The sequence below is a fragment of the Chiloscyllium plagiosum genome, chromosome 18, assembly GCF_004010195.1.
Source record: "Chiloscyllium plagiosum isolate BGI_BamShark_2017 chromosome 18, ASM401019v2, whole genome shotgun sequence".
Lineage (NCBI taxonomy): Eukaryota > Metazoa > Chordata > Chondrichthyes > Orectolobiformes > Hemiscylliidae > Chiloscyllium > Chiloscyllium plagiosum.
Genome location: NC_057727.1, coordinates 14,364,807 through 14,389,979, shown reverse-complemented (window position 1 = coordinate 14,389,979; position 25,173 = coordinate 14,364,807). Strand labels below are relative to the sequence as shown.

Below are 25,173 nucleotides of genomic sequence, written 5' to 3'. Positions count from 1 at the left end.
CTCTACTGTCTCAGTGTTTTATGACGGAAAGTAGAGTTGCTCTATTGCAGTTTATTCAGTTTAATTCAGTACCTTTCTTCACCCACTAAGCGTTCATTCCCTTCTCTTATTTCTCTCACTCTCTCACTCTGTTGGATATTATTTTATTTCATAATTCCTATAAATCCTTTCCAAATCTTTATTACATCTTGATTTATTGTTTCGCTTGGCCTGTTGTGTTGCTATTCTGCTGGGCAGTTTGTTCTGCCTCTCTTTCTCTGCCATCGAAACGGTTGAAAAATACTTTTGGAATTCGGCCGGTCCTGTGCTTAAAGTGGACATTAATTATGTTTCTTACCTTCCTCTTTATTTTTTATCATCAAATTCTTCTTGTTGTTTAATTATAGACTTGCCAGGCTATTTTGAATAGCTTGAGGGATGAATTTTCTTTTCCTGCTAACTGAGCTGTTTGTATCGGCTTGTGGGATGCATGAGATTATAAAGAATTGAAAAAACGTTTATCTAAGGTCACGGATGAGCAAAAAATCCTGGAGTTAATGGAAAGGTTCAAGGTTGTGGTTGGTATATTAGTGATATTTTTTGTTGGAACTTTAAACTTTCTAACATACTGCGCTTTGTTTTGGAGACAGAAAGTCAATGGGAACCTTTCAGGTGTCTGTATTTGAGCAAGTAATATTTTCTATTGAGATGAAAGAAGATAAAATGCGATTGGAGAGACGATAAACTATATTTGCACTTTTATGTAATATTCATAGGATAAAAAGAGAAAATGTCCACTTAAACCTAATCTTGCATAACAGGCAGTCATAAATTTATAGCGATCTCTAATTATGGTGCAAGCAATTAGATACACCATTCATAAAAGGGAATTTTATTATATCTTATGACAGTGTTAATTGAATGTCACAGATTGTATCTCACATAGTCCAGTTGATAGATGATATAGAAATAAATGGCTTTCTGGATGTTCCAAAAACAGAAATTGCTGGGAAAGCTCAGCAGGTTTGGCAGCATCTGTAGAGAGAAATCAGAGGCAATGTTTCAGGTTTAGATTAGATTAGATTCCCTATAATGTGGAAACAGGCCCTTCGGCCCAACAAGTCCACACCGACCCTCCGAGGAGCAATCCTCCCAGACCCATTCCCCTACATCTACCCCTGACTAATGCACCTAACACTACCGGCAACCTAGCATGGCCAATTTACCTGACCTGCACATCTTTGGACTGTGGGAGGAAACTGGAGCACCCAGAGGAAACACAGGGAAAATGTGCAAACTCCACACAGACAGCTGCCCGAGGTGGGAATTGAACCCGGGTCCCTGGTGCTGTGAGGCAGCAGTGCTGAGCCTCATGCTGCCCTTCCAGTGACCCTTCTTCAGAATTCTGTTCTGAAAATGTTGCCAGACCTGAGTATTCCCAGCATCCACATTTCTTTGGTTTTTCTGAACGTTCCATTTGGCTTGAGCAGTTTGCTTAGTTATTTGCACCCTGCCACATTTTCAGAAAACTCCCAGACAGTTGTCAGGTTGAAGTCACTGCGAGATAATAAGCAAAAGATAGTTTACAGCAGTGGCAAATCAGCACTTCACTTTCCAATATGCTCACTTCATATATTCACATTTTCTCCAGTGAACTGCCAGCACTGTGCATCAACAAAAACAGAGTTTATCGATCCAGTGAATCTGATTCTGATTTGAATAAAGCCGAGAATGCGAATACGTCAGTTCTTTGGTTTCTCAAGGTGCTATAGTTGATTGGAACCCAGGTTTTGCCCAGCATGGTGCTCATTCTGTGTCAGAGAAACCATCAGAGAAAAACAGGCTTACCTAACTCATTCTAATTGACACTAATTAATGGGAAACTGGAAATAGTAAAAATTTAAATTACTTAATAGGCATATATGATGCTGATCATATTATGATAGACTTCAACACTGATGTGACAGATTCCTGGCATTAGGATCACAGTTTACCAAGGACGTGTTGCTTTGACAATTGGCCAGGGCTCATAACAGTTTCTTCAGAGGAAAATTCCTCTAGTTTCCGAATTTCCCTCTGGCTTTATGCAAACTGTAGCAGAAAAGATGGCCTGGTGACCTACTTTTATGCCCATCTGGCAACCCGTTCAAGAAATCTTGGCTTTCTTCAGCATCATTTTAAACTTAGCAACTTGTCACCTACATACACTGAACGTGTCACTATCTAATAAAACTGGTCTCAATGTTTATAGCTTTAATGCATAGAACTCACTCACTCCCATTTGTTTTTGCTGTTCTCTTTGGGGTGAATTAAAGTGCCCAATTACTAGAATTAGTCCAGTAGTGTAACAAGCATTAACATGTGTGAAAGGCAGACATGATAAGAGGAAGTTTATTTACCAACCCCCAACCCATCTGCTTTGACATGCTGTACACTGAGTTCCAAACCTCTGTTGGACCTCTGATACACGTATTTGGATCATGCCTGTCCTAACCTCATGATGTCCCAAAGCATTTTACATCGAGTCAAGTACTTTTGATGTAATACAGAGAACATGGCGGCCAATTTATACTCAGCAATCTCCCACAAACACCAACATGTTAATGACCAGATAATCTAGTTTGGTTGAGGGACAAATAACGGACAAGATACTTTGGGACAGCTGCATTGTTTTTCATAGAAATAGAATCCCTCCCGTGTGGAAACAGGCCATTCAGCCCATCAGGTCTATACCGGCCCACTGAAGAGCATTCCAACCAAACCGACTCCCCTATCCTATTGCTGTAACCCTGCATTTCCCACAGCTTACCTAGCCTACACATCCCTGGACACTGTGGGCCATTTAGCATGGCCAATCCATCTAACCTGCCTATCTTTGGACCGTGAGAGGAAACTGGAACACCAAGAGGAAAGCCACACAGACACAGGGAGAATGTGCAAACTGCACACAGACAGACAGTCGGCAGCAGCACTAGCTACTGAGCCACTGTGCCAATTTTTCTTCCAAACAGTGCCTTGGAATCTTTCCCATCCACAGGAGAATGCTTCATGCCTCAGACAAAGTACAGCAACTTGGAGAGCACAGCAGTTCATCAGGATTTCACTGACTTCATCAGCTTAGATTTTGAGCTACAGACTCTAGAGTAAGACTTTGAACTCATAGTTTCAGGCGAGGATGTTACCCAATGAACCACAACAGGTAATAACTATATGCTGGAAGAAAAGACGGGTGAAAATGACGAACAAACATTGATTCAAATCAACAAAGTGCCCTGACCTTAGCCAGTTGCCATTCAGTCTTACGCCACTGTATGAGATGATCCAAGTGCACAATGGATCAAAAAGTCAGATTGTTGCTTTAATTAATCTGCTAAACAACAACATCTGCACAATTCAGCACCATCTCCCAGTGCTGGGCTCTCAGGAGGAGTAGCCAATGTACATGGGTACTGATCTTACCACCATACTTATTTTTAGTGAAAATTTATTCATAAAATAACTGATCAGTTTAAAGAACAATGCACATTTATAATGAAATTCATTATGTTAAAAAGACCTGCAAGGGGACTGTAATTTGTGTTCAAGAGGCTGGGGACAGATTTGTTATCCCTGAGGTGCACCGTAATGATCTTTGTGCACCTGTCCACTTCTGTGCTTGTTCTTATCAAGTTAAGTATGTCACCAACTTGGATTGTCAATCTGAATGTTACTGACTATATCTTTAGCAGAGATTATTAAAATTGGTATGTGGAGCTGATAGCGAATTAAAAAAGAAATTTGGGTGCACTTCAGACAGTTCTGATAAAAACGACATTATCAGGGTCCTATCAGGGGTGGCATGATGGCACAGTGGTTAGCACTGCTGCCTCACAGCGCCGGAGACCCACGTTCAATTCCCACCTCAGGGAACTGTCTGTGTGGAGTTTGTACATTCTCCCCGTGTCTGCGTGGGTTTCCTCCGGGTGCTCCGGTTTCCTCCCACAATCCAAAGAAGTGCAGGTCGGGTGAATTGGCCATGCTAAATTGCCTGTAGTGTTAGGTGAAGGGATGAATGTAGGGGAATGGGTCTGGGTGGGTTGCTCTTCGGAGGGTCGGTGTGGACTTGTTGGGCCGAAGGGCCTGTTTCCACACTGTTAATAATCTAATCTAATCATATATAGAGGCCCACTGGAGTACAGTATTTAAAAGCAGCCTCCTCATTAAATATGACTGGAGTCTTCAAGGTTTTGGAAAGCTCCCTGCAGTTTGCCCCAACATTATGCACTTGGCTCTTAATTCCAGGTTTATTTTTATTTCAGGCAAAGGCCTTGATGCTCAGTGACATTCTTTAAATCCGATCTTGGGGATATTGAAGCTGCAGCCGGCTCAATATCAGAAGCATGCAAATCCTGTGCTTGGCAATAGTCAGGCATGTTTACAGCAGTAATAGACTGACTGTGTCCATTCATTCACAAAACCAGTGCTGTCTCCCCAACCCCATGGGTGCTGTTAGGATGGTCATTGTGATTCAGGACCAGACCTTGGCTAACAATTCTGAGGAAAGGGTTCAAATTTCATGGCAGAAGATTTGAATTCAATTAGTTATATAAAAAATCTTAGCTGAAAAGCTAATGGTGATCATTAAACTTAATTGCCTCAAAAGCTGGTCTGGTTCATGAGCATCGTTCATGCAAGAAACCTGCTGACATTATTCAGTCAAGGTGTAATTCTGCACTCACAGCAATGTAGTTGACACTTTGAAATGGACTGACAAGTTACTCAGTTGCATTCAAGAAAATGCCCCCTCACTATCTACCCAAATGATGGGGATTAAGTGCCTTTGTATTCCCATGAATGAATCTTGGAAAAAGGGAGAATGCTGTTTGAGGGACAACAGCTTTTCCAGGCTCATTACCCACCAAACAGTGAGCTGGGGAAAAGGGGCAGAAGAGGGGAATTGTCTTCAAACTATTCCATTCTTTAAGATCCAGTCAAGGGATGTAGCAGAAAGCCCTTTGAGTTTCTATTGTTCCAATGTCTTACAGATTGTTACCTGAGGCTGAAGTGATTGAAGGAATATTACATTAAATCCTTAAAATCTTTTGCTTTCAAAACATACTAAATAAAAAATGTGTTAGGTATTTAAATTATTGCAATATTTTTGCACATATTGTATCTTTTAAAGACTTCCGTGTTGGTTCAATTTGTGGATTATGTTCCATGCTAATTTTTTGATCAGTATTGAAACAAGTTTTTATTGAAAATAAATACTTACATTTTAAAAGAAACATTGAGGCAATATTTCTCTCAATTACAATTCTATTTAGGTTTTAAAGCAGTTGAGATCCATATTTCTGTTATTTTCATAGTTACAATGTTAATTTGTTAATGGAAATTTAATATAATATTGTGCTCCTAGTTCCTTAGACATCTGAAAGGACCAGGTCACATAGAATATGAAGAACAGTGCGGAAAAGAGCAAGGACACTTAGCTCCCCTGGATTGTCTCTTCAGTACACAGGCTCCCCTAGCTGAGCGGTCACGACAGTCTGGTGGATACTCCCAGTGTCTCTGGGCAATCTATGTGGGATAAAACAGTTGATTAAAGATTGGCTGCCTGCTTTCACATCTGTCCTGACTTTATGATTGTGTTATTGCTCTCCCAATATTGAAAGCAAAAGCAAATAAATAAATGATGGCCTATGGAAGGAACAGCCTTGTTTTCACTCTTCCTCTTAAGATGCTGAACCATCCTTTTGAATTGGTAAATGTTACCAGCAGATGGTGCAACTGCAAAGGCCTTCACAGACATTGCATTCAAAATGATTAAAGAAATTAAGTTGATTATTTTCTACTATTACTATTTTTAAGCTATTTTTTAACTGTGTATATTTACGCTACTCCAGTGCGTACTTGTGCACGTTTCCTATGTAAAATGTAAAGGGACCTGAATGGTTAGTGATAACAATTTTTAAATTGATTAGATTAGATTCCCCATAGTGTGGAAACAGGCCCTTCGGCCCAACCAGTCCATACCAACTCTTTGAAGAGTAACCCACCCAGACCCATTTCCCTATGAACACTACAGGCAATTTAGTATGGCCAATTCACCCGACCTACACATCTTTGGACTGTGGGAGGAAACCGGAGCACCCGGAGGAAACCCACGCAGACACGGGGAGAATGTACAAACTCCACACAGACAGTTCCCTGAGGCTGGAATTGAACCCGGGACCGTGAGGCAGTAGTGCTAACCACTGAGCCACCGTGCAGCGGTGAAGGGACTAAATGACTAGAGCCAGGGATGAATGTGGCACCTAATTACTGACATCTGGAGTGGCCTTGAGGTAGTTACTGAAGTCCCTTTGACAAGATGGGCAGCAGTTATGGCGAGATTCGCCAGCCTGTGAAGGAATAGAGCAACAGGGGCCTCTGACTGTCAGTAATGGCATGGATAAGTGTGAGAAATGAAGCTCACAATTTCAGTCTGAGTCAAATTCTGAAGCAGTCTTTATTCATAGGGTCTTGCAAGCCAGGTGACCATAAAGGAGGCACACCGGATCAGGAGGTTACATTACAATTTATACAGTTCAGTTGAGTCTCTTGGTACTCCCCTCTTACCACATCTGTCTGTGTTGTGCAACCTCCCCCCCCCCAGTGATAGCTGGGTCCTATTACTTTTGCTGATGCAACACTGGGTCTTATTTGGTTATCTTGTTCATACTAACTCCCTATGTGCATGACAATTGCAACAGTCATGTCAATACATCTGTTTCTACCAGTCGACCACCTCCCTTTTCAGTTGGTTATTTCTTGGAATATACCCGCATGATTCCGCCTTGCAATTTTTGCAGAAGCAAGATGCAGCTACTTGTAACTGCTTGCAAGCATATCTAGCTTAATATATCCCCCCCTCAACCCCCACCCCATGACTCAGCCTTATGATTTTTGCAGAAACAACAACCTTCGCAAGGGCCTCTCACAATAAGCATCCACAAACACCTGTCTTTGAAGGCTGTAATGTATACCATGGCAGACAGGAGAGAAATCTTGTTTCCAACATCTGGATGAAGGGGAGTGCTAAAAGCCACAAAGAGGGCTTGGAGGGAGTTAGTGATGGAGATCAGCAGCAAAGAAATCATCAGGAGGATGTGGGCACAATGCAGAAAGTGGTAAGCTCTGTAAAGGTGATTGTTATTTCAGTGACAGCACCATCCACACATACTAAGCAGATTGAGTATAGAAAAACCACATTTTTTATCCTTTTGGACCATAAACCAAGGGAATGGAATCTGGACTGTTTTATAGCTGCAAGCACCAGGAAAGCTTTTGCAAATTGTAGATCAGATGGGACTGTGAGGTGTGCACTTTAATTACAACAGATGGTTGTTTTTTGGAGCAGTGAGGTGGATATTTTGTGAGTCAAGGTGGCACCAGGAGTCTTTTGAGTTAGGGAAAATTTGCCTAACTACAGCCTTTGGATTGGTCCAGCTGTGGTTTCTTACAGTGCATGTCTTTTCCTCTAACAGTGCATTCAGCAACATCCAAAAACTTTCAAGCAAGAACCAACTTATAGCATCACTTGCTCTGCAAGTGAAAAAGACAAAACTCGAAGACTTGGAAAATAAAGAGTTTTAAGACAAAAAAAGAAAGAGCTAGATCCATTTGATCAGTTCTTGACCATCACTCTGCAGGCAACATTGTGTCACCATCCCTAAAAATAAAATCAAAAAAACTGTGAGAAACAACAAATCCTATCTCTGTGGTCTGGACACTTGAACTACAGAATTTATGGTCCCTGTATATCTTTTTCCAAACATTTTGGTCAAACAATCTGTTTGTCTGTCTTATGAATGAATGTGTGCATGTTTGGGGTTTTTAAGGGATGTATCTTAAGTTAAGATTAGATTAGATTAGATTACATTACATTACATTACAGTGTGGAAACAGGCCCTTTGGCCCAACAAGTCCACACCGCCCCGCCGAAGCGCAACCCACCCATACTCCTACATTTTCCCCTTACCTAACGCTACGGGCAATTTAGCATGGCCAATTCACCTGACCCTGCACATCTTTGGACTGTGGGAGGAAACCGGAGCATCCGGAGGAAACCCACGCAGACACGGGGAGAACATGCAAACTCCACACAGTCAGTCGCCTGAGTCGGGAATTGAACGCGGGTCTCAGGCGCTGTGAGGCAGCAGTGCTAACCACTGTGCCACCGTGCCGCCCTCTGATGGGGAAGCTGTAATATAATAGTAAAGTTAGTAGCTTAGTAATCTAGCACCCTCAATAAGTCTTCTGGGACTTAAATGCAAATCCTACCATACAACATAGAACCTTACAGCGCAGTACAGGCCCTTCGGCCCTTGATGTTGCACTGACCTGTGGAACCAGTCTGAAGCCCATTAATTCTACACTATTCCATTCTTGTCCATATGCCTATCCAATGACCATGTAAATGCCCTTAAAGTTGGCAGTGCATTCCACGTCCCTACTACTCTCTGAGTAAAGAAACTACCTCTGACATCTGATCTATATCTATCACCCCTCAATTTAAAGCTATGTCCCCTCGTGGCAGATGGTGAATGAATTCAGTTCTTAAAAATCTAAAAGCTTGTCTAATAATGACTAAGTAAAAAATCACAACTATTGTAAGTAACCATGTAGTTCACTGATGTCCTTTAAGGAAAGAAATCTGCCATCCTTCCATGGTCTGGCCTACATGTGACTCCAGGTTGGCTCTGTACTGCACTCTGAAATGGCCCACAAAGCCACTCTGTTCAAGAGCAATAAGGGCTGGGCAATAAATGTCGGCTCAGCCAATGATGCCCTTGTTCCATGAACGAGTTAGGAAAAAAATTGCATAGCATAAATCCATTTTTTGTTTGCCACTTGTTAAAGATTGATTTTGTTTACAATAACTGGTTAATTTCCTGTTAATAATGAATCTTGGTGTGAATAGCAATCAATCAGGTAAAATGATCACCTTGGTGTTTTAGTTGGATAGTTATGTATTTGTCATGGCTTGTGAAATAGTGGGAGTCCGTTATCAGCTCACTCTTCCCAAGTTGGTCATGATGCTGAGTGCCTTATTGTTCTCCTCATCATTGTCAGATCAAATGGCCAGTTGCATCACCTCAAGTAGCAGTGACCCTAATGCACAGCAGGTATCTCTCAGGAGGGCTGTAGCACCATCTGCAAATGTCATGATAGAATAAGGCAAAGTCGTCCTAAAAACATTTTCCCTACACCCTGCGGGGAAAGAGAGTACATAAATCTCAGGGAATGTTTCCAACTGGCAGCGGTGAGCCAGGCATCTGCATTCTGACCCCTATGGAGAACATGGCACTAGAAATCATGAGGGCACCATCAAATCAGGTTATGGGAAATGGCAGTAGGGGGGTGGAGTCTGTGAAGAAGAAGGTCATCTGATTGCTTAGTCTTCAACTGAAGAATACCCTTGCTGCCCAAAGCTCACTCCATCTATATAAACCTGGGCTTTTTCAGGCACCTACTGCATGACCAAATTCTCCTCAACACTGATTGGTGCTTTTCCTCAGGTCCAGCTGGCAGGGGGTGGGGAGGGGGGGTGGGTGGAGCAGCAAGTTCTAGACCAATCGCTGACAGCCTCTTTGAGGAGGTTGTGGAGAAGTGGTCCAGGAACAGCAGCATCACGTTGCCAGCAGCACTGACACGCTCACTTTACTCAGGCCTCAACTGAGGTTGGAATGGGGAGCTGTAGCTGAGCAGAACATCACAAGTGAGTGAGAGGAGGAGAGTCACTCATGAACCTATTTCAAAGAGGTTTGGAAGAGTTGGGAAACACCTTGAGATTCTTTCAGGCAGACATTGGTATGTGAGATGCCAGAAGCCTGGGGAGATACCGAGGGGGCTGGATTTTATGTGGGGTGTGCAGGGTGAGATTTATTGGTCCACTGAGCGTAAAATTCATCAACACTGCACTGATCTGAGTCCAGGCCTCTCCTGCAGCGATATTCCCCTAGAATGAGTCTTCATTGTTTCTGAGTTTAACTTCTATCTGAGATTGTCCCAGAGAACAGCTAGGCGAAAGAGAGGTACTGCAGATGCTGGAGATCAGAATCTCGATTAGAGTGGTGCTAGAAAAGCGCAGCAGGTCAAGCAGCATCTGAGGAGCAGGAAAATCAACATTTCGGGCAAAAGCCCTTCATCAGGAATGAGATTGGAATGGGGAGCCCTGATGTTCCCATGTTCTGGCTGCTATTACTTCAAAATGGTTGAGGTTGAGAATGTAAAAGGTGCTCTCAGAGGAGTCTGAGTGAACTGCTGCAGTGCATTTTGTAGATGGTACACACTGCCGCAATCGAGTGTCTGTGGTGCAGGGAGTAAATGTTTTGTCCTGGATGGTGTCAAGCTTCTTGAGTGTTGTTGGAGCTGCATCCATCCAGGAAAGTGGGGAGTATTCCATCTCCTGATTTGTGTCTTGTAGACAGTGGACAGGCCTTTTGGGAGTCAGGAGGTGAATTACTCACTGTGGGATTCCTAGCCTTTTACCTGTCCTTGCAGTTACGGGGTATTTATATGGTGGGTCCAGTTCGATTTCTTGTAAATGGTAGCCCCCAGGATGCTGATAGTGGTGTGGTTTGGTGACAATAATGCTATTGAAAGATTTAATTAGGTGCAATGGTTAGACTCTGTCTTGTTAGAGATGATGTGGAGACGCCAGTGTTGGACTGGGGTGAACAAAGTTAAATATCACACAACACTAGGTTAAAATCCAACAGGTTTATTTGGAAGTACTAGCTTTCATAGCGCTACTCCTTCATCAGGTAGCTAGTGGGACAGAATCATAGGATGCTCCGAAAGCCTGTACTTCCAAATAAACCTGTTGGACTATAACCTGGTGTTGTGTGATTTTTAACTTTGTTGGAGATAGTCATTGCACGGCACTTGTGTGGCATGAATGTTACTTGTCACTTAAGGGGGATTATTGCTTCTTAATGACCTTATTAACTGTACAACTTGCCTCATTGTTTCACTGCCACAAGCAAACTCAAAACTGAGAATTCTTGATGTGGAAATTAGAGCACATACCTGGCCTATCACCCAGTGATAGAGTGGGGCTTGAATTGGGTAGGAACAATGTTATTGGGACAGGGTAAGTAGTTAATGAGGTGGAGTTTGGTAAGATGCTGCAAGAGAAACTCTCAAAAGAAAATGAAACAGTCAAAAAATAGAAAAGGAATTGACCCAGAAGAATAGTGTTAGCTCAATGAAAATTCCAGGCAATGAAAAGTGGTTTCTGGACAAGTTGCCATATTCTGTCAATTAGTAAACTACCTATGAGAAGTATCAGATTTAAAATTGTTTAACATTTATACTTTTTTATTTTTATACAATACAGATCCACTCAACACCAACAGATACAGAATGACCAGGTTTCAAAAAGCAGACTTAACTCAAGACGGAAGGAGGCGATAAAATACATTTTCGCAAGTTTTTCCTTCTCCCCATTATCTAACAAAAATGTCACTATTTTATGAAACACATAAATCAACAATACCCTGTCAGTTTAGCAAAACGTTGAAATAAGCATTTCGTTTAAAATAGACACATTTTGTTTTTGCATATGGTCACAAATCAACACACAAGCTGTATTTACTAAATATTAACATTCTTTTCTTCTTTCCAGTTGTGAACAGAAACTGCAAACACTTGAAATCTTCTGGTGGTTACTATACTTAGCAACTGAGGGATCTGGTCTGTCAGTCATGACTTCCCAAAGTAAATTAGCACAGGAGTAACCATTCAACTCCTTGCTCCTGCTCTGCCATTTAATATGATCAATAGATGATCATCTAACTGATTTCTTGTGTCCTCCCTTTGATTCCTCTAGCCCGATGAACGATATCTAACTCCTGGAAAATATTCAAGGTTTTGGCTTCAACTGCTTTCTGTGGCAAAGATTTCTATGGGCTTACCACTTTCTGGGTGAAGAAATTTCTCCCATTCTCAGTCCTATATGGTCTATCCTATACCCTTGGACTGTGACCCTTGGTTCTGGACTCCGCAGTCATTGGGAACATCCTTCTTGTGTTTATCCTGTCTGGTCTTGTTGAAGTTTTACACGTTTCCATGAGATTCACCGTCGCCTGCCCATTCTACAAAACTGTGTTCTGATGATACACTTGGCAGTTCAAATGTTGCTGAAAAGAGAGATGTGTTGCAGAAGGTTTTCATCCTGCACTCATCAGGACAAATGCAAGAATACCACATTTCTAACAATTCTGACAATTTAGACAATAGGAGGAGAGTCCTATTGGGTTGTCAAGGTTGAGATCACTTGAAATTGGTCTCTTTTCAGCAATGTGCTGAGCTCCTGTGGTTCTCCATGAATCTCCATCAAAAGCTTCTCCTCCTAAATGCCTATTTCAACTTCTCCAGTTGAAAAACCTCATTGCAGCACCTATTCCCTCAGAGTTTCACCGAGCAGTTATGTGATGCCATGTTGAAATCCTGTCAATAAGGATTTAAGTTGAAGATTCAAATAAGCCTAACAACTATCTCAATCCCAAATGCAATAATGAGGTGACCACAGACTGACTGAAACTCTTTGGCTCCAGAACAAAATATATGGGATCTCTGGCTCATTGGGGAAGTCAGTTGAAGGGATGGTGGGGATAATCCAAAGGAACAGGGTAATGTCCACTTTCTAAGTCAGAGAAGGTCTCCTGCTTTCGCTTAGACTGTTAAAAAATATTTGATGAATATCATCAGAGGAAAGTAAGTCGAAAAATAGAATGAGAAGCTGGTTGGCCGCAGAGAAAACCTTTGTAGCTGCATTAGTATGGACATGAAACCAGCATAATGAACAGCAGGGGAAAATGGAATGATGCAATGAAGGACTGAGAACTGATGGCATGACAAAAGCATACTTGAAGGGTTTCAGCTGGTAGGAATTACAAACCGTTGAGAGTGTGGTAAAAGAATAAGTTACACTTATATTGCGCAAGCTCAGAACCTTTTCAATATCAAGACCTTTATAACCACTTCTGATGTATAGTTAATATTGTAACCAGGGAGGCACAGCTGCCAAGTTGTATGGGGCAAGATTCCACAAAGGGCAACCTGATAATGGCCAGATAACCTTTCTTATTAATAATTGCAGCTGAGGGTAGTTGGGTTCTTAGTGTATTGTCTCATACAGAAGACAGCAACTCCAACAGTGTTGCACACCCTCAACATTATGCTGGAATATTATGCAACAGTGAAGCTCAAATTCACAATCTTCTGGTACAGGTGTGAGTGCCAACCACTGAGACAAAGCTGAATGAATTGACAGACAAGAGTCTGAGTAACATACTGAATAACAAAACGAGAATGCAATATGCTGAAGGATCAAAATTAATCAAAATGCCGAACAGCATAAAGGGTAGGATCAGTGGGCACCAGGAAGAGGAATACAGAGTCTGGCACACTGAAGAAAAGGAAGCAAATGACCTTACACATTGCAGAATTTAAGAATAGGGGCTTGATACACAGGTAGGCCATAAACAAATGGCCTAAGGCATATTTATTGGTTAATGCGTTGGATCTCTTGTATGTATTACAAAAACTGAACTAGTTTGTTGAGGTGAGGTGGGTAAGTGGACCTTGCAAATCTTGACCATATCATGTATATTAGTTCCTCCCTGATGCACCAGTGTGACACACATCTTATGTGGATTACTGCACATTTAACAAAATTTAGCATTACAATTTACAGGGTAATGCACAGGATTAGTACCAGACAAGTATTTTGTGTAATTTATCAAACAGTCATCTACAAAAACATACATAGGTTTGTTCACACACCCAGGTACAGCTCTATAAGGCTTTTCCACTGCTATGCAAATGTAAAATATTAAAAATCTTTAATCCTTTTTATTTTCTATTAAATTAAAATTCAATTACACATTTAATAAAATATAAATATTGTGTAAAGAAATCTGACAGATAAGCCTCATTTCTAAACATGAGCAATGCAATCTAACAAAATAAATCCTTAAAGCTTCAGAGCAAAGGTTACTGGAGATTTCCACCCAACACTATTAATATTGCATAGGACTACGAGTCAAAAATAAAATCCACTTTCATTTAATCAAAGCCATTGACAATATTGTCACAAAATAAATCAATTCTTTGCCCCCAGAATTATTATTTTATAAAAGTGCTGAGATATTTCCAAACCAGCAAACAAGATCAGTATTAACTGTCCAGTAGCCATTTTTCTGCACACGCACTGCGTTAAAGGTTCACAGTTAGGTTCCCTGTGAAGAATGAGACATTTTATTTACTTATTAAAACACAGACACCAGACTAAATTATTAAATGTTGGAGGATGACCTCCCACCCCCAGCATTTTCATTAGTGTTTTTATTTAATAAAAAGTCTTTTTTTTAGAATTTCTTTTGAACTTTAATGTTAACTGTTTCATTCGCTCTCCCACCTCTACATCCTACAAACAGTTGGCATTCTGCCACTGGCTAAGTGGAAAAGCAGCTCCACCATCCTGATAGGTTGGACCACCTTGAAAGTGTGGCCCACACTGTGCTCCCAGTGCCACATAGGGCATGGAACATATTTGTCTTGTTCACTGCTTCTAGCAGGGAACTGCCTTCACAACTGCAGCAACGCATGACGACATTAGGAAATTAGCCTTCCTGCTTTCCTCCTCCACCTGGCTTGCCAACAAAATAGTTTTAAATAGGATTGACCTTTCTTTCCAATCCCCAGTATCTTTTCTCTGTCGGGCACTGCCCCAGATGGATAGCAGCAATTAATTCTACAGTGGATATATTACAGTAGGGTTGGTGGTAACACAGGCAAGTGTGGAAACTTCCTTATCTGATCCTGAGTCTTCAGCTTGAGTGCAAGTAATTCAGTGTATGTCACTCAACTAATTCACCTTGCAGGAGTAATCTTCAGGATTGCAACCATGGTTTCCCAATCCCATGTGTACTGCAGTGCACGACATGTTTTACAAACTGTGTAAAGCGGACTCTCAGGGTCAGAAGCCACAAAATGTCTACTGGTGAGACAATGTCCTGTTGCTATCAAACTGGCCCACCATAAACAGACCCATCTGTTTCCCAAACTTCTACTGTCAGCTTATTGCTTTGCAATATTGTCATGAGAGAATAGGCAGCCCAGCTCGTGATCTCTGTGAGAGAAAAGGGCAAAAGATAGGGTCTTAATCGGGACACATTTCATAACAGAGAACAATCTGCCCACTACTCCGGATTCAATTATCAAAATTGAAGCACTCAGTTGATCTGCGAAGTATTCTTGGGCTCGGTTCCAAGTCCCACCAGCTCCAGAGGTGTGTAATAGCACCTCTGAACAAATTGATTAGAAAAATAGGTTAAATAATATAAAAAAACTTAAGAAGTGTCATGTTAAATTACAAGTTCATAGGTAATGTCAGTCTTTTTATAGCTCACCCAGGTGAGATACCTTCAAGGTATCTTTATATATATGCAAGTGATCAACGAGCCAGGGGGTTATGTAAGCATTGACAAATAACAGTTGATTCAGGATCTGCAGTATTGACTCTCTGGGTTATGGGGTTCTAAGTATTGGAAGCCCCAGACTGATTTTGTTCCCCTCACTAGTCTATGACCTGGCAGAGACCTACTCACTCAGCTCAGGCAGAGGTTTGCGCTGGGGCATCTGCCAGGTGTGGATGATTCATGATTATTAGCACTTACCTACTGAAACAGCAACATTTTCTATAAAAATTAGTAATTGGGTATCTCAACTGCTTTTATCTTCATCAAAAAGTGCACACAGTATTTAGTAGGGCGATTGAAAATAGGATCAATAAATGGCAATTTTTTTTTTGTTTTTCAATTGGCTCCTAACCACCTTTTAAAATACTTCTGTGCGATGTTCATTTATGTCAAAAGAGCACAATGTAAAATATATATTACATAAACATGACAACCCCCCTCAGTCGACCCAAGGTGCTAAACTCAGTACCAGCAACTATACCTGTGACCCTACACTATACTAAGCCAGTTATTTAATAGAATATTACTCTGAAAGTGTCACCTCTGTCCTACCTCTATACAAAATAACTTAGAAATGTTGTAGTTTTATAAAATCCCATGCAATGTATTTGCATCAATTCATCACTATACAGTTACATGATATAAAAATTGCTGGTGTGCAAAACTATATATATGTACAGTACTCGCAGTGTGTGTCTTATTACAGTGGGGTCAGGTTTGTTGGCAATTTTCTACAGCGATTATCCTGCTGGGTGAAGCTAAGGGGTGCTGAGGGGGGCACTTGGCTCTCAGTGAGCGAGGCACTCTGTTGTCCTAGTGGCCTCCATTGACGGTGCCGCTCCCATTAGACCAGTCGATGATGATGAAGCTCAGGCTCATGGTCATGAAGACAAAGCCCAGGACAGCGAAGGAAACAGCCTGAAATATAAGGCAGACAGCAGACGGAAATAATTAATCAGGTGTGAGGACACTGCCAGATGGAAAGGGTGGGGAAAAGGTGAGAAAACAAATTAGGAAGCATGACTGTATGTCAACCTCAATCCAACACCAGTTCAACCAAACGCTTTATATCATAAGTAGTATTATATAAAATCGAATAATTGAGATGTACAACATGGAAACAAATCCTTCGGTTCCACTCATCCATACCTAGTCCCATTCACCAACATTTGGACCATATCCTCCTAAACCTTTCCTAATGACACAGACAGAAGAAGAATATTGACTGTTCTGGCTCTTTGACAGAACTATCCAATTTCTCTCACCTTTTGCTATATATCTTCCCATATTTCCTTTCTAAGTCGATTTCCAAGTCACTTTTGAAAGTTACTATTGAATTTGCTTACACCACTTTTTCAGGCACTGTATTTCACATCATAACAACTAACTGTGTTAAAAAAAAGTATTTTCACCTCCCTCTTGGTTTTTGACAATTATTTTAATTATGTGTTAAGCCTCTCCTACCACGGAAATAGTACTCTGTCAAAACCCCTCATTGTTTTAAATAAAGGATGCTCATCAACTAAGGATTATATGTTATGTGGCATCTTCAGACTTAACATGCAATTTTTGCTGACCCGTATCAACTAAGCTTCAGCAATGTGATTAGACACAAAGGATCTGTCTGGATGTATCACTACCTGGTACGGCAACTGTACCATTCAAGATTGGAGACGGTTACAGAGAGTGGTGAACTCGGCCTGGACAATCACAAAGGCCAACCTCCCATCTGTAGAATCCATCTACCAGGCCCGCTGTTGAGGAAAGGCCACCAGCATTCTCAAAGATCGATCCAATGTTTTTCTACAACCTCTACCATAGGGGAGAAGGTACAGAAGCATGAACACACGCACCAGCCTGTTTCGTAACAGTTTCTACCCTACTGTTGCTAAAATACAAACTCTTAACATTCGCCTGTACCTGTGTTTTTGTTTTTGCCGCTGTTTACCTATTATTCACTTATCTATGCTACTTAACTCTGTGATCTGTCTGTATTGCTCGCAAGACAAAGCTTTTCACTGTGCCTCAGTACACGTGACAATAAATTAAATTCAATTCAATTTCTTGGGTGGACAGAATCAGACAATTGACTATGGTGTTGTTCAGTAAGTGTCCAGTAGATTTACCAGCACTTCTGGGGTTGAAATTGAATACATCCCCAACCCCCTCCTAAATATGGACTTGTATCATGCTGGAAAAAACAGTACTGCAATGAATACAGATTCATCAGTGCATTTGGATTACCATGGCATTCCTCTTCTCTGATTGCAATGTTGGTATCATCCCTCTCTTTTGTGAAAATAGACGCAAAGTATTCATTAAGCACCATACCAATGTCCTTCACCTCCACACTCTTATTATCCTTAATAGGTTGTACTCTCTCCTTCATTATCCTCTTGCTCTTTGTGCATTTGTATATAAAAGCTTTGGGTCTTCTGCAACTTTACTTACAAGTACTTCTGCACAGCTCTTTTTGCTTTCCTGATTTCCTTTATCATTTCAAACCTACATTTCTTATACACCTTTAGGTTTTCTGTAGTATTGAGTGTTTGGTATCTATTAGAAGCTTCCTTTTCCTCACCTTTGGTACCCTCTAAGGCGCTTGACATTCAGAGGGCTCTGCACTGCATGTTGTGAACCCTCAACATCACTTCCTTGAAGGCTTACCACAGACCTGGCAATGGGATGGTGGGGGGGAGCGGTGGGGCGGCGCAGACAAGGCCAGCATTTTTTGAAAATGCTTAATTGCCATTTATCTGAGTGGGCTGCACCTATTTTTCAGAGGGCAGGTAGGGTTCAACTACATTTGTGTGGGTGTAGAGTAACACATAGGCCACAGCAGATAATGATGAGAGAGATTTCTTTCTCTAAAGATGTGTTTTAACAACAGTCGAAAATATCACTAATACTAAGGCTAGCTTTCAATTCCAGATTATTAATTGAATTCAAATTCTATCAGATGATGTGTTGGGATTTGAACTGTAAATCTGAACCTCTGCATTGTTTGTTCAGATACGTTGCCGCTATGCCACAATATCCCTGGTACACTGTTTCCAATCCACTTCAGTTTGGTAGTGAGCTTTTCCATACATGAGAAATTTTATTCCTGATCTGACCTAGTCCTTTTTCATAAGTACCCTAAAGCTACCTGAATTATGGTCACCACCAAAGACAAGTCAGGTCAGGACTCATACATCTAATAATAGGGTCCTGGGGAGTGTGAGAGTTGATAACGCATGGTGCTGGAAAAAGCACAGCAGGTCAGACAGCATCCTTGGAGCAAGAGAGTTAATGCTTCAGGCAGGATCATTCTTCAGGAGTGTTGCCGGACAAAGAGACTTTGGGTCACAGATTCATTGTTCCTTGAAAGTGGAATTGCAGGTAGACAGGATCATGAAGAAAGTGTTTGGTTCACTTGCCTTTATTGGTCAGTGCATTGAGTATAGAGTTGGGAGGTCATGTTGTGGCTGTACAGGACATTAGTTTGGCCACTTTTTGAATACTGCTTTGAATTCTGATCTCCCTGCTTTAGGAAAGATGATATTGACTTTGAAAGGGTTCAGAAAAGATTTACAAGGCTCTGCCGGGGTTGGAGGTTTTGAGCAATAGGGAGAGCCTGGGCCTATTTTCCCTGGAGCATCAGAGGTTGAGGTTTATAAACCTCATCGAGGTTTATTAAATCATGAGGGGCATGGATAGGGTGAATAGCTCTGGTCTTTTTCCCAGAGTAGGGGAGTCCAAAACCAGAAGGTATATGTATAAGGTGAGAGGGAAAGATTTAAAAGGGACCTAAGGGGCAACTTTTTCATGCAGTGAGTGGTGTGTGCATGGAATAAGCTGGTACAGTTACAATATTCTAAAGGCATCTAGATGGGTAAGTGAATAGGAAGGGTTTAGAGGGATATGAGCCAAAAAGAACTAGATTAATTTAGGATATCTGGTTAGCCCAGAGAGTTGGACTGAAGGGTCTGTTTATGTGCTGTACAACTCTATGACACTATAACTAAGTGCTTTCCAACTGATACTTCTACCTCCTGACCAGCTTCATTCTCTAAAACTAAGGTCAAAAGTGTCCTTTTCCTGTGATCTTGTTATTATATACTGAATTAAAAAAAATTCTCCTGAATTCTATTTTAATAATTCTGGTCTTCACCCTCTCCTATCCAGTCTAATTGTAAAGTATTTTCACTCACTGCTGAAAAAAGGAGGAACAAACATCACTTAATTAAAAAAACCCTTTAAAACAGCAAAATAAATATGAACAGAATGATGCAATAAACTCATTATCAGGACGTCCTTAGTAACCAAAACCCATCTACATCTGCCACGCAACTATCTATTTGTGTCAGTCCTGGCAAGTCGTATTGTTCAAATGTACATTCTAAAACTTAGGTTTCCAATAACAACACTTTCCAGGCCAGTACAATCTGTGCTTACATTTCCCTTCCCCAGTCCTATCCAGTGAGATGGGAGGACAGCAGAACCAAAAAGGTTTGCTCTGTGTTTGAGAGCACGTACCTGTGTTGGATTTACCTAGTTGCTCCAACAAACACAGAATCCCTAGTGTGGAAGCAGGCTATTCAGCCCATCAAGTCCACACCAACCATCTGACGAGGATCCCATCTGGAATCACCTCATCCTTATAACCCTGTATTTCCCATGGTAAATCCACCCAGCCAGCACATCCTGGGCAATCCACCTTGCCTGCACATACTTGGAATTTGGAAGGAAACTGCAGCACCCAAAGGAAACTCACTTAACACAGGAAGAATGTCCAAACTCCACATAGACCATTACCCAAGGGTGGAATTGAACCTGGGTCTCTGGTTGCTGTGAGGCAGCAATGCTAACCACTGAGTCACCATGATGCTCATGCTCAATTCAGTTCATATTGGCTTCTGCCCTTTGCCTTCAACAGTGTACACAAACCAACAAACATTGACTGTGCCTCAGGAGTGGCATCTGACAATCGCCCAGCCATTTTGTCATTGCATCCTGACAAGTCTTCCCTAAAACTACTGCTAAAACATGTTGCCCTTAAACTGTTCCTGTCCTGCCTGTTTGAATTCTGAGATTCACTGTAGTCTACTGTAAATTCACACTGCTTAAAAAGCACGATGATATCTGTGATCACACTGTTCAGGAGGTGCAAAATTGGTAAACGTTACACACAAAAATAGGTCTTTAGTAAAATGGCCCAAGGATGGGATGGAGCTAGGGAAGCAAATAGGTGGGCCAGAGAATATATTTTAGGTGCCCTTTAAGGTCTGCGCCTGGCTCCTTTGGATAGCGGCCTTTTCACCATCTCACTGAAAGTCTTTTCTTTTACTGGATAGAAGGTGAAGTCTGGTATTGAGTGCCATTTTGTATGCCAGGTGGGGTCGATTAAAGAATATACAGGGCATATTTGCCCCCTTAACAATAGCTCCCCCTGCTGTTAGGGGTGCAGTGGCTATTCATGTGTATCCTCAGCAGTATCCTTGTGTCTGCTGCCCCCTCAACCTTCATTGTCAATAAGCCTCAATGCAGGACAATGGATAATGGTTATAACAACAGGTTGCAGCCCTGCCTGAATTGACCAATGAAAGTGAAAACACTGGAGAAAAATTCAGCACTAATAGCACAGAATTAACTGTGTCAGACATGTCAATAAGGTCCTTGAAAACAAAATCCCAGAAGATCAATTGAACATAAATCAATAGTCAGTGTTGTTTAATGAGCTAATGCAGTAAAACCGATTATTCCATACAGAACAGCTTTTGTGCCTTTGGGCTTTGTGGCACAGTGGATAGTGCCCCTGCCTTTTAGCCAGAAGATCGGGTTTGAGGCCTTCATGACCAAGAAGGGTGCATTCGTAACGCGGCCAAACATTTTGACCATCAAATCCTTCCAGAACACGCCAATAGCCAGCAGTAAGAATGGGAAAGATTTCTGGTCAATCATGGGTCAGAAAAGTCATCAGAGCCTCACTCATCACTACACATAGCTCCAGTCCAAGGCGTGACTGTTACCAAACAAACTTGGACTGCCTCAGTGAACTGTGACACACCAACTCAGTTTGGGATTTGCTTTCTGGAGACATACCAGGATTTTTGGAAGTGACGTCATTGGCTCTTCTTCCTTTGGCATTATCCGTATGTAGAAGACAGCCGGGAAGATGAAAATTAAACATGGGGCAGAGGTTGCACCTGAAGAAACAGAAGAGAAACCAATGGTCATTAACATCAAACTGACCTTTAAATGCACATTATATAAATTATACTTTTACTCTGCCAGTAGTTCTTCATCAAAGATTTAAATATTTTCTTGACCTTTTTTTTCACATATTCATAAAAAGTATTAATTCTAGGAAATGGGATTGTGGCCATTTCCTGCCCCTTTGTGCCCACATTGAGTATTCTCCAGTTCAGATGTAGCATCACTTTACGACTAAGTAAATCTCTCCCCCCCCTTCTCTTAAACAAAACATCTCCACCCAAAACCATTCTCAGCAGGAGAGGAACTGAGCAGCGGTACCACTGAACACAGCCTTGATCTTGCTTAATATTCACACAAAACTTGGCTCACCAGCTAGCAGTCAGAAAAAAAAACTGGCTAATTTCTCCCATCTGGTGACTAATTGTTACATCCTTAGCCAAAAGGAGCATAAAGCACAAATCCGGGACCAACTGGCTCTGAATTGTTCCATGTGATACTGGGCGCTCACCTGCCCATATCTTTGGTTGGCTTTTTTAAACATGGATCACTAGGTCTCTTACCATACAGCTAATGAACATCAGGGACCTAGAATCCTGCTTCTGTAACTTACTGATGTCCCAATGCAGTCTGACAGCAGTCCATCCGTTGCTGAATAGTGGCAAATTACATCATATAATTGGCTGAAGATTAAATTATTCCATATCCTACAGATACTACTAGCCTCACAAAAATGAGATTTGCAATGCTGCTCACTTTATAACACTTTATTGAGATGTAAGCAGATTCTTTTGATCTTTCTTCTCCTTACCCCAAAACCCTCATCCCAACTATTTATAATCATTCATTTTTGAACCCTGGGTTTCACATAAGGTTTGGGAAAAATCTTTCAATCCCATAGGATTTGCAACATTTTCTAATGGAAAAATGAACTTTTTTTCTCTCAGTTATTATTTAGAAAGTACTTTTTCTCTCTGTTATTATGTTAGAGATATTTTTCAATCCTTGACTTACAGTTTGTCAATTATAGTTGCTATCTGGTGTAGAAATGCCAGAAAGGTTTGCCCAATGTCTCCAATAGTACGTCCCCTCCACAAAGATGGTATTGTAGCTGTCCCAATTTTGAAGTGTGAAGAAAATGCCTCAGTTTTTGAGGTGCCCCTTCTAACATCCTGCACTTCCTTTAGTACCTGGGGGACCTGTAATGGTCCTCCAGCTTCCAGAACTCACCTCCATCCCTAATTGTATGTAAGGGCACCCTCTGTCCATTAACCACCGTTTCAATATAAATTGGAACATGTAAGCCATATTTATATCTTGGCTGGTCAGGACCAAAGATAATCCTGATGTTGGATCTCAATCCCCCAACAGCTGCCATGTCTTAACTTTCCCTCTCACTGTGATGTGGAGGTGCTGGTGTTGTTGGACTGGGGTGGACAAAGTCAAAAATCATATGACACTGGGTTATAGTCCAACAGGTTTATTTGAAACCACAAGCTTTCAGAGCCTCCGCTCCTTCCTCAGGAGCTAGTGAGAGACAGTACATCGGACACCGAATTTATAAATAAAAGATCAAAGGGTCATAAAACTTATGCAAATATATTGAGCAAACTTAGTTGGCTTTTAAGTCTTTAATTAGTTAGAATGAAGGTGTAGGTTTTGATTAATTAATATGTAAATCCCTGAATTTCTTTTAAGTCACTGACCTTTTGATCTTTTACTTATAAATTCTGTGCCTAATATATTCTCTCACACTAGCTGTGAGGAAGGAGCGGGGGCTCTGAAAGCTTGCGGTTTCAGATATGCCTATTGGACTATAACCCAGTGTCATGTGGGTTTTGACTTTGCCTTCCCTCTCACTGTATTTCTGCTCAGAAGCAAGAACAGCCCAGTTATTTCCTACCTCCTGACATCTATGATAGGTTCTTGTAGACGTTATAAAAGCAGGACTGCTGGGCCAGCAAGGATTCTGGCATGCACAGAAAGGAATCAACATAATTAAGAATGTCCAAATCCAAGCTAGGCAGTTTCCATTAGCTCAGTGTTGTGTGTAAACTTTTCCCTTGTAGGGACACCACCTCAAGTGCCGCAAACTGCCAATATAGATTGGCAGGAGTCACACTTAGGATACTTCAGTAAATGCAGCGATAAATTTATTACTCATCTCTCTTTCTTCCATACACAACATTTGCTCACTAAGATTGCAAATCTGTGGCAGTTAGGTCAAATTTGCATTTCTGACTCAGGCTACAAGTTTTAGTCAGAAGGCCAGGTGTTTCTGACATGATTTGATCAATTTTATGGTTGATTTGAGTCTTTTTTAACGTTACATTTATATTTATTTTCTAGCTCAAAATACAGATCTAAGTGAAACATGAAAATGGTGACTGAAAATAGTATGAAGAAATTATTCCACAAATTTCTTAGTTCGCTTTGTAGTACTGGCAGGAACATAATTAGTAATCTTGTACAAGATTGAGTTTTAATTTGAGGTTTGCCTGCAGAACACTGAGCAGCCACCTGTGTTGCCTCATTCCTCTATATTTGCATACTTTCTAATAATGGCCATCAAGGATTATTACCAATCATCATTTCTTTGCTTTGCTGAGATGTGACATCTTACTGATCACACCGAGATGTTTTCTGAGGTTTGCTTTTCAGAGACAACATCTTTGAGAACTATAACAGGAGAAACATCCACTGGATGCAAGAGTTTAACTATGAAGAAAGATAGATTTTGGACTTTGCGCACAGCTAACCTCTATTGACACAAATGACCACAAAAGGCAAGACATAAAAGAGCTGTAACTTCTTAAAGCATTATTAGACTGAACTGCTTCAAAAGGAACTGGAATGGTTGAGAGTCGATTAACAGGACAGAACATGTGATGAAAAAATATAACTCTGCAATATTAAGCTTGAAAGTGGAACTGGCAATGTTAAATGTGAAAGATTATAGCTAGATTCATAATTAACTTTGTTGCTTTGTGACCTGTGTGGAAACTGATTTTTTCCTATAGAATTCCATTTTGGATAAGAAATAGGTTTTAGTGAAGTACTCTCAATTCTAATTGCCAATATCTCAAAGCTGCCTGAATTGTTGCCAAACCGCAGAATCACTCAGAGATGAAGTGAGGATGGATGCTGGAGTCACATGTCTTCTCTCTCTCACATCTTACAAGAACAGCGTCCACTTCGCCTCCCCCCAGAAAATAAAGACACAAGTGCTTCATATGTTAGTGCATGTGTTCAAGGCAATAAGTACAAAATCTCATACAAACAAGGTGACACTAAAATATACATCAACAGGTAATCACAAGATAGAGTCACAGAGTCATACAACACAGAAACAGACAACTTGTTTAGGCTGACCAGTTGTCCCAATCTGACCTAGACCCATTTGCTCGCATTTTGGTTAAACCAATAAAGCCACAATGCAACATTACATAATAGATAACAATTAATCATCAAATTATAGAATCGTACA

The 25,173-nt window shown here is 41.1% G+C and overlaps 1 protein-coding gene across 2 annotated transcripts in view; it reads right to left on the bottom strand.

The window, feature by feature from the left end:
• Positions 1-11,307: 11,307 nt before the first annotated feature.
• The window catches only part of slc38a3b (solute carrier family 38 member 3b), a 138,123-nt gene continuing 124,257 nt past the window's right edge, over positions 11,308-25,173 (bottom strand). For both annotated transcript variants that reach the window (XM_043707722.1, XM_043707723.1), the window contains exons 15-16: positions 21,576-21,679; positions 11,308-16,409 (exon numbers count right to left, since the gene is read on the bottom strand). In XM_043707722.1, coding sequence (XP_043563657.1) covers positions 16,305-16,409; positions 21,576-21,679 — 209 coding nt within the window. In that variant the 3' untranslated portion in view covers positions 11,308-16,304. The remainder of the gene's footprint in view (positions 16,410-21,575; positions 21,680-25,173) is intronic.